This window comes from Equus caballus, chromosome 10 (genome assembly GCF_041296265.1).
Source record: "Equus caballus isolate H_3958 breed thoroughbred chromosome 10, TB-T2T, whole genome shotgun sequence".
In the NCBI taxonomy this organism is placed as follows: domain Eukaryota; kingdom Metazoa; phylum Chordata; class Mammalia; order Perissodactyla; family Equidae; genus Equus; species Equus caballus.
The window spans coordinates 43644376-43654638 of record NC_091693.1 but is presented as its reverse complement, the minus strand read 5'-3'; the positions used below and the strand labels follow the sequence as shown (position 1 = coordinate 43654638).

Below are 10263 nucleotides of genomic sequence, written 5' to 3'. Positions count from 1 at the left end.
ACTCCAACGGTTCCCTCTCTGTCCACTGAATTAAATAGAAACTGTTTATCACAGCTACAGATTTATCTTTCTAGTCTCACTCTTCACCATTCTCCTTTATAAACATAATGCTTCAAATGTTACATTCCCAGAACACATTTGGTCTTTAATTGGCTTCATGCTTTTTGCTTATGCTGTTCCCTCTGTCCTGAGTTGTCTCTTCCACCCACCATCTCTATTTGCCTTTTCTTCAAGATCATCTTAAATGCTACGCCTCCATGAACTCTCTTCTGAATATCCCAGCTAGACAAGCTCTCTCCCTGCTTTGAACCCTGTATCATACTGTTTGAATCTCTGGTAGTGCTTTATCATGTTCTACCCTATAACAAAGTCATTCACATCTTATTGCTCCTAAAGCTCAGGGTTGAGAGCATGGGTCCTGGAAGCAGACCCTCAAAAAAAAAAAAAACTCACACCTGATTCTTGCTATCCAGTTCCCTGGGAAGGTCACCTATCCTCTCTAAGCCTCAATTTCCTCCTCAAACGAGAAGAAATAAGGTCTTACATGTGAAGGGTTTTGCCTAATGTCTGATTCAGTCTAAGCACTCAACAAAATGTCAGCTATCGTCATTACTTATCCTCTCTACTGGATCAGAAACAATTCTACATCAGAAGCTCCTTTTTTTAATCCAATGCAACAATGTCTGGCATATAGAAAGCACTTAATAAATATCTATTGAATGAACTGAATAAATGGTTCGTGGGCTTCAATGAAATTTTAAAGAAAATTAACAGTAAAATTAGCACAATTATATCACATGCATGGGATCTAAATTAATTCTAAGTATACAGACACAAATCATCTAAAAAGAGAGTAGAATTCAGGCGAAGACATAGGTTTGTCTTGAAAACTCCTTGCCAACTGATAACTGGCTTAACTAATTCCCTAGATGTTCCTCCACCCCCACACCGTCTCTCCCAGCCTGCAACACACACACACGTGCACACACACATGCACACTCTTTTTCTTCTCCCTAAAGCTCCCCAGTACATAGTTGTACATCCTAGTTGTCGGTCCTTATAATTCTTCTATGTGGGACGCAGCGTGGCTTGATGAGCCGTGCCAGGTCCACGCCCAGGATGTGAACTGGTGAACCCTGGGCCTGTGAAGTGGAGCGCGCAAACTTAACCACTCCGCAACGGGGCCGGCCCCCTACACACTCTATAACTGGGTTCTGGGCTTAGCTATCCTCTGACTGTGTTATTTTAACAAAGAGTAGACATTTGCGGATTAAAAACAGTGACAAGTTAATTTGCAACTTAAGTTTCTTTCTGTTCAAAATCCCATCCACAGATGATTCAGTACTCTGTAAAAAGTTTTGATTGAGACGCTTAAAACATACAGTGAACTATGCTGGTCTACATTTAATATTCCTAATTTAAATAGACATCAAAGATATTTTTAGAGGTTAGAAAAAAGAGATTATATCCTCGGATGCAATAATTCTCTTTCAAGGACCTACTTTAAGGGAAAAATGGGAGATGGAGAAGCACAGGAACAGCATCGGTCCAACAAGGCTCATTAGAGCATTAGTTAAAACTGCAAGAAACGTCCTATATATACGTGTAAAATATGTGATTGTCTGCAGTACTTTAAAGCAAGATATTAAAATAGCTTTTAATGATAGTGGGGAACCTTCACAACATTGTACATGAAAAGGCAAGATAGAATGTGATATAAACAAGGCAGTTTATTTCAATAGTAAGACACTTTTTCCTTAGTGGTAGGATTATTCATGGTGTTTTTCCTCCTTGTATTTTTAAATAATCTACCAGAAAGATGAGTTAATTTAAAAATGCCTTTTAAGTGTCGAATAGCCATGTGTTTGCCATGATCTACAAGAATAACCACAGAAAGTGTCTAATTAAAAGCTGAAAACAACTTACTGTGTGGTAAAACTGAAGGAAACCGTGTCATACAGAGAAATGTCTACTCGCCAACTGACCCACCTAATGTTTCAGTCAGTCCAGTTCTCCTGTGTGCAAGAATGACCTTGAAGCATTATGTATCAAGGTTTTTTTCGGGGGAAGAAGAGCGGGAGAAATAAGACTGTGGAGGGAAGGGGAATGAGGAAATCTATAAACCTCCATTTAGAAAAGGCCTATTTTGATAATATCCTCAGGTCTTTAAAACACATTATTAAGTATTTACTTTTCACAGAAAGTACTATATTTGGTCATATTTTAAGCTTTTGCTTCCTTGAAAACAAATGTATCCTTACATTAACCAAGTTAAACTGTGAACCACAAATATATCCTATTATCATAAAATATCAGCTAAACATAGAGTATTTGTTTGTATAAACATTTACATGCAAGTCTGTGATATAGTAGTAATGATCCTGAATCTTAAACCACATTATTTTAAATAGCAAAGCAAACCTAGTTAATTTCCCAGGTGATACATTAAAAGACACCCATACAGATTTTTCTCAAAATTCACATAAACAAGAAATCTGTTGTCATCTGTGGCATACATGCTACACTTGAGGACATAGGGACTGTCATGTTTGGTCCTCGTATGTACAGATAGTAAACTGGCACCTCAGCAGCAGTCTGCCAGGGTTTGGCCGTCAGTCCACTGGTTTCCCAAGGTGATAAGGGATTTGCATTGATTTAAATTCCCTGTTTGGTCTCGGCCCTCAGAGGATTGGTGGTAGCATGCACCTGGAGCATGGGCCGGGAGAGCAGACCGGGGCATACAAAGCTGACTGTCTCATCTGGTGACTCACTGACTTTGTGGCCATGAACTTGGTCTCATTTGTTTAGTGTTCTCACCAGCTGAGCTAACTCATCTTTTGAGATGGAACTACACAAGCTAGCACAGCTTTCCAGGGTTTTATTTGTCTTTTCAAAACAAGTATCACCATTAAATCTCCAAAAACTTCCTATCATAAAATGGACTCAGAGGAGCTCTACAGTAATGATTGCCATGACAAAATTATTCCAAACATTTTTAAGCACATTCAGAAGTCTAAAGCGTAATAATGTTCAACACACTGCAAGTGAAATTTAGAGCAAACTGAAACATAGTGAATGTCTGAGTGCAAAGCAAAAACAATAAAACAAATTCACAGTAATTGCCTTTTTTTTAATTAGACACGGGAATTTCAAAGGTCTCAAGGTAGGTAATTAGTAACGCCATCAGGTGGCAAACAGACCACTAGAAGGGGAGTCTGGAACCCTGCGATCTAGTCTGGTTGCCATTATATAACACAATAAAATGTCACAATTACGAGTTTCTTCATTTGTAGAATGGGAAACGGAGCTTGACACATCCAAGAGCCCTTCCAACTTTGAAACGCTAAGAATTCTTATTCTCGTCAAAATTATATAAATCATATATTAAATTTTTTTAAGATCTAGGTTTTTTTTAACCCAACACAAAGACAGAGCTGCTAAATTGTTTTAAGATAAAACACAAAATAAAACCACCCTGCATTTTAAAATCAAACGTTTCTAAGGATAGGAATGGAAAAACAACTGTACAAAACATCAAGGAGCTGCTTTTCCCCATCTAAAAGAAGGCAGGATCGCCAGGACAATACACAATATATTTCCTTAAATGAATCATTTCTAGTGTAGCACTGCAGTAGTACTGAAAGATTTTAAAAAGGTATTGTCAAGGTACTTATATATTATCTAGAAATCTAATTTCCTCCCTTCCCTCTCCTTTTCTGTGAAAAATCCTTGCACAAGCGTAAAAGTGAAACCTGAATCTCGTCTAACAGATGTCCTTCTTCACTTGAGGGTGCTGCTCTCTGAAGGCTGAATGCCTGAACAGATTTTGGAGCAGGAAGGAAGCACGTGTCAAATTGTTTTTAACCTTGCAAATCCTCATGGTATCTCTTATAGGCTTTGGAGAAAAATTTAAATGGAAAGCAAAAACGATATGAAAGACTCTCAAGCTAGGGTGGCAAAATCTCCAATGTCCTCAAGAAGGTAAGCGCCTGCCTGGAGCATTAAGCTAAAGGGACAGAGTAAAACGGAATCCTTCAGGAAACAATCACAGCTCATCTGAACCTTCTTTCTTTTTACATCTGCTTTAATTAAAAAGACAGACAACAAAGATGTAACTTATTTCTAATTAAATAGCGAGGTATGCATAATCCACATTTTCTGCCCATCAAGATATTTTAAAAGGATTTACCATTTGTGACTTGTTCGTTTATTTCAACCAAGCCTTTCCCCACCGAAAAAAAAAGAAAATCTTGCCTATTATTGATGGTACCAATTTATGTAGCTCCTTTTTCTTTAAAAAATTTTTATCGAACATGCTTCAAAGTCTCCTTACTTTGTAAGAAAAATCTATCAGCTATAAGGTACAAATGTGCCTTATAGGTCACCATTGAGTCACGCGTGGCAGCAAAATTGATGACACATATATTAATGCTGCAAACCGAATAGTTATTGAAAGGGGGAAGTTACAATTGAGGGTCAAATAGCTGTGTTATCCTAAAATCTTGCCACTTTAAATAGAAATTTATTGGACATTTTAATAGCTTTTTCAATCGAAAGATTTATCAAGTGCTTAAATTTTTTAAGTATTTTTCTAACTTTCTTCAAATGAAACTTGTAAAGGATAAATGAAGGGTGTTTTCTGCCAAGACCTTTGTTAAGTTGAGTAGCAAAGTATATTGACAACCAAAATAAATTTAAAAAAATGGATTACTTGTAGGTTTCTAGGATCAATAATACATAATGGTAGTAAGGAACAGTGTTTAAAACAAGTACAATTAAAGTGATGAGACTTTTTTTTCATTTCTCCAATATTCCCTTACACTTAGTAGATTTATATAGCACCTATGTTCCAAGGCACTCAGAATGCCTTATAAGCTTATAGACTTAGAGTATTAGGACTGCACAAGAGCAATTGTTTTTAACAGTAATATTTTTTACCTTAAAAATGTTCTATTGCCATGTATTGGAGAATAGCAAGGAGTGACATGATAGCAAAAAGAGCAGTGGCAAGTTGGGGAGTCCATACAAAGGAAGAAGCAAGGAGATGAAAAAGCAGCAAGAAATCATAACTTCAAAAAAGCCATCCGGCCAACAAGCAAAAGCTCGGCTTCACATTATCACAGATTTTGCTTCAGCGAGCTGATGATGAGATAAGCTGGACTAATGAATCCACCGCTTTCCTGGATCTTAGACGAAGCTCAGTTTTTAACTGCTAGATTATCACAGGATGAAGAAGAAATAATTCCTCTGAATAGACTCTATAGATATTGAATCAGTTGTTCTCCACACTATGAGCAGAACTACCAATAAAAGTCCATCAGTAGTTTCTAAGATGGTGTGCTCTTATTTATTAGACGATTTCACTATTTTTGTCAGACTAATATTCTTACCATTCTTAGGAAATGATGGCAGCCAGCCAGTTTATGAATTCCTGGTGAACACTTAGAATGTTTAATGGAATACTAAGCACCTTATATGTAACCTTTTCTCAGGTAATTGTAGGATCTGAAGCATAACCCATAAATAATGAATACTATAATATTTCATAAATGAGCCCTATGAAACTTAATATAGTTAAAACTTCCTATTCTGAGTATACAGTCTAAACAAGGAAGAGATTCATATATTTTTAGCCATATTTTGAAAACTTCTGAATTTAATGCAAAGAAGGAATAAGCAAAGATTTCTAGAACCTAAAGTACTATCTAATCCTATTTCACTTATTAAAATATGGAAATGTAAATTTTATTTCAAATATAAAACCCAGCAGAACATAATCAATTTAAAAGGAAAGGAGGCCCTAAGACTTACTGATACAAGTTTAGTTAAGCAATAATGGCTAAATTATTTACAGAATAATTTAAATTATTAACAGAATTTGCCTTTAACCTTAATTGGCAAATAATAAACTCTGAAAAAAAGAAAATAATGTCTATTATTAATAATATCAACTGAGTAACTAATTGCTTTTTTTTACACATAAATGTGATTTATTCTTCACAAAGGAGTATATACTAACATAGAGCTTAGCGAAAATCAAAATATCCCCAAATTCTTAAATACTGAACTGAACATAAGAACCTATGATTAGTTGAGATACTTGTTTATGGACAAAGACATGTATCTATGGTTATTTCCTCAAATTCATATCCTCCCATGACAATTTTTTAAACAAATTAGCTGGGTCTCTGAATAACTATCGAGCAGTATGTTCCATTTTAAATGTTTAAAAAAAATATTCTCAAGAAAATTTAAGTTCCAATTTACATTATGATCTCAGGAAATTTTTTAAATTTATATTTTAAAATCGATTTTAGAATATTCTATGTTTTTAAGACATTTCATTTTCATACCTTTATTTGCATTATATTTGTTTCATAGTCTGCTCTAAAGACCCACAGAACAATTTCCTATGGGCAGCTTTATTAAGTAAATAATTTTGTCCTATCCTAACAACTTAGCCTAGAAAAATCCATAAACTGTGAACTATTTATCATACAGAACTCTTCCTTCTTACCAACTTCATAGTGCTCTTACAAAATTGTTTCATAAATAGAATTAACTTTGGGATCATGAGAAATCTATTCACATGAATATTCAAATTCTCTATTTAAATCCTAAAAGGATCCACAATCTCAAAACTATCTGCAAAGTCTGTTTCTATAAGACATTGCTCTAGTTTCATTCTAAGCTATAAGTAATACTTTAATTATCATCGGAACCAAGATCATTCAATATCATTGTCCCTAATCCTTTTTTCAAGCAGCAAACTTAACACAACTGTAATTCTTTTAAGAATCTTTATTGAATTTTTTTTAACAATTTAGTCTGTTGGATCTCAATGCAGTTTATAAAAAAACTTCAGTATAGTTTCATATAAACTGCAATCAAAAAAGTAATTTACTTTGTCAAAGAAGTTATCTGAAGTTGCAAGTTATTTTTTGTAATATGCAGAACAGTAAAATGTAAGCATGCTCTCGGATGCAGGTGCTCCCGTGTACTACGGAGTTACTTTGAAGAGCTTGCTAAGGTCTGCAGGCAGTTTAGGGGATGCAATCATTTTCTCCACAATTCTGGTACATGAGAATAAAACTGATATTTATGAATAAAATATTTTTCTCAAAAAAGTTGAGGCAGCTTTTGTTGAATGCTATCTGTATGCGTACACTTGCTACACCTTGAACTGTACTAAGAGAAACAGCCAGCCAGGAGTCCATATTCATGCTGAAAATTGAAAAATCCCTCCACACGTGTTGAGGAGTTCCAAGAAAAGGAAGAGGGTAAAACACTATGCACAGTTGTTCATCCACACCAAGAACTTTACATAACAAGGGAGCCAACTCCTCTCGTGGCTTTCAGTCAAGGTCACTGGTGTCTCTAGCGGAGGGTGGAGGTGGAGCAAGCCCAGGACGGGATAAAGCTTAAGTCTACATCTCATGCATAGGTGTCCTTGTCTGGTCCTCGAATGTTTCTCAGACATCCGAATTAGAACTGAGGTTTGTTAACCTGGGGTCCGCATTGATTTCGTATCTGTAATGATACCCTTCCATGTGATCTCTGCAGGCGTCTCTGATGTTATGCATCCACTTTTTTATCCCCTTGCGGTTCAAATACAAAACGAGCAGGAAAATGGCACCTATCAGGGCTAAGACAATACCTAGGAAGACGTAAGAAGTCTGCAACGATGGTGGAAGGATAGGGTCACAGTCCAGGTCGGAGCTGTTGAGTTCCAAGAGGACCCGATTCCTCATTTTTTCCGGGAAGGCACAGGTGAGCCTGGCTTTGCCCTGCACTACCTCTGTCTCCTTGAGCCAGGCCACCATGTCCACCATGTGGCAGTCGCACACCCAGGGATTGTTGTCCAGGAAGACCCTGACGTGGGGCAGGCCTTGCAACTCTGCCAGCGTGCCGTTGTGGAGGACCTTGAGGGCGTTGTCCTCCAGGTGGAGGCTTTCTAAGTGTGTCAGGTTGCGGAAGGACACGTGGGTCAGGCTCACCAGGGAGTTGTCGCGCAGGTCCAGGTGCCTGAGGCCAGGCAGGTGGGCCAGGAGGTCCCGGGGCAGGTAGAGGAGGTGGTTGCTGGCCAGCTCCAGGCGGCGGAGGCCGCGCAGCGCGTGGCCCGCTCGCAGGGCGGTCGCCACTATGCCCTCGAAGCTCCGGTTCTGCAGCTCTTTGGCAGGGGGCACGATGTGGTTGAGCATCAGTTCCAGCAGGGGGCTGGGGGCCGAGACGCTGGTGTTGCTGCCCGAGAAGGCGAAGGGGCTGAGGCGGGCCAGCGGGTTGTGGCTGAGGTCGAGCTGGCGCAGGCTGGGCAGATGCTCGAAGGCGCCGGCGCGCACCTCCTCCACGCGGCTGCCGCTGAGGTTGAGCGCCGCCAGCTCGGCCAGCGGCGGCCGGCGGGCGAAGGCGGCGGCGGGGAGCACGGCCAGCTGGGCGCCGGTGAGGAAGAGGTTGCGCACGTAGGGGGGCAGCTCGGCGGGCACCTCGGTCAGGTTGCGGTTGACGCACTTGACGGTGCGCGCCGCCTCGGAGCACTCGCACGGTGGGGGGCATCGGCCGGGCGGCGGCGGCGGGGCGGACGCGGCGGAGGCCGGGGACGGCGCCGGGGAGGTGGAGGAGGCCGCCGAGGGGGTGAGCGCGGGCGAGGAGACCCAGCCCAGGAGCAGCAGCGCCAGGCGCGCCAGCCGCAGCCGCCAGTCCCCGGCGGCGGGGCCCCGGGAGCGCCCCCCAGGCATCGCGGCGCGGGTCTCCCCGGAGCCGGGCTGGGACGGCGCCCGCTCCGAAGGCTCGGGAGCTGGGCCCGGAGGGCGTGGGCCGGCCGGAAAAGTCTGGAGGAAACTTTCCTCTCGTGGGAACGAGGAGAAGCGCCGCAGCCGGAACTTGGCTAACCCCCTCGCCAACGGGCGTCCCCCTCCCGGGGCCGACTCCCCCGCCCCTTCCCTCCAGCAAGTACGCACGGCGGCTCGGGACGCTCGGCTCCGCGCTCCTCCTCCTGCTCCCCTTCCTGCCGCCGCCCCCGGGTGGCACCTCCTCGCCTCTTTTGTTGGCGCCTCACGCGGGATCCGCTGCGCGACCTGGGACAAGCAGGAGAAAAGCGTGAGGAGCGGCGGCAGCGGCAGCTCCCCGAGTGCACGAACTGCCTCTCCAAACCGAGTCGTCCCCACTCTGTCCCCAAGCCCTCCCTCCGTAAACCCATCAGGGCCTCGCCTCGCCCAGTCCCACGCACGTCCTCACGCGGGAGAGGGGCGCGATCCGAGACAAGGAGCGCCAAGTCCCCCTCTGCCCCGGCCCCCACTATATATACCCTTCCAGCTCCCGCCCTCCTCTCCCGACCAGACTCGTCCCCCGCGTTTAACTTCTCGCTTAATCCCCAGCGCCTTGCCGACCAAACTTCTCACTCTCCCAGCTCCTTCCCCCACCGCCTCCGCGGGCGACCTGCCTTCCGGGGCCTCCGCCCCCGCCGGACCTATCCTCCGGGTCCCGGTTAGGATGAGAGGGAAGTTTCAGGTTACACGAGTCTTCTGATCTCTTTTAGTACCATCTTGGATTAGCAGGAAGTAGAGACCCTTACAGCTGTCACCCCTCAGCTCGCGCCCCCACCAACCCCTCAGATCCCAGAGGGGCTTCAAGGCATCTCCAAAGGGGAGGGGAGGGCCGCGCACACAGCGGCGGTGGGACCCCGGACCTGCGCTGCTCTCCCGCCCAAGGATGGGGGGAGCCCTGGCGCCGCCTCCCGGTTCTTGCCTTCACCGCTAGCTCCCCACCGCTCACCTCCGCGCCCGCCACCTTCCGACCCAACTCCGAGTCCCACCAGAGTCGCGGCGACTTCCCGGCTCGGCGCAGCGGTCGCCGACTCTCCTCGCACCCCAGCCCCTGGCCCAACCTCCGCAGCTGGGAAAAACCAACCTGGGGGACGGGGGAGGGCCAAGCTTACGGGAGGGGCTTCTCCGGCCGCGCGGCCCAACCTGGGCAGCCCTCAGCAGGGAGATTTAAGAAAGGAGGCTGGGGGATTTGGGGTGCGCACCTCCTCTTGCTGGAAATTGACGAGGAATGTGCTGGAAAAGGTGAGGGAATCCCTTTCTCTCCCCCCTCTCCGGCATCCTTTGGTGGTTCCTCATTTTGCATACTCTATTTGCCAGGGACAGGAACGAAACGGCTGGTGAATCTTGTGGAATTCACCCTCATTGGGGGCACCTATGGCAGTAACGAGATAGATTTAGGCGTGACTGGCCGAGCAGCGTGAAGCAGGAGCATAAATAAATG

The 10263-nt window shown here is 43.8% G+C and overlaps 1 protein-coding gene across 3 annotated transcripts; it reads right to left on the bottom strand.

Annotated features, from left to right (window-relative positions):
* Positions 1–6786: 6786 nt before the first annotated feature.
* On the bottom strand, positions 6787–9915 carry TPBG (trophoblast glycoprotein). 3 transcript variants are annotated; one of them, XM_005614819.4, is made up of 2 exons: positions 9772–9915; positions 6787–9074 (listed from the first exon to the last, which is right to left on the bottom strand). In XM_005614819.4, exon 2 carries the CDS (start codon positions 8733–8735, stop codon positions 7473–7475), a length of 1263 nt encoding a protein of 420 aa, XP_005614876.3. In that variant the 5' UTR covers positions 8736–9074; positions 9772–9915; the 3' UTR covers positions 6787–7472. The 3 variants fall into 3 exon arrangements, with proteins under 3 accessions (XP_005614876.3, XP_070079618.1, XP_023506477.2); XM_070223517.1 differs by lacking the exon at positions 9772–9915 and adding an exon at positions 9440–9701; XM_023650709.2 differs by lacking the exon at positions 9772–9915 and adding an exon at positions 9305–9323.
* Between the last annotated feature and the right edge of the window lie 348 nt (positions 9916–10263).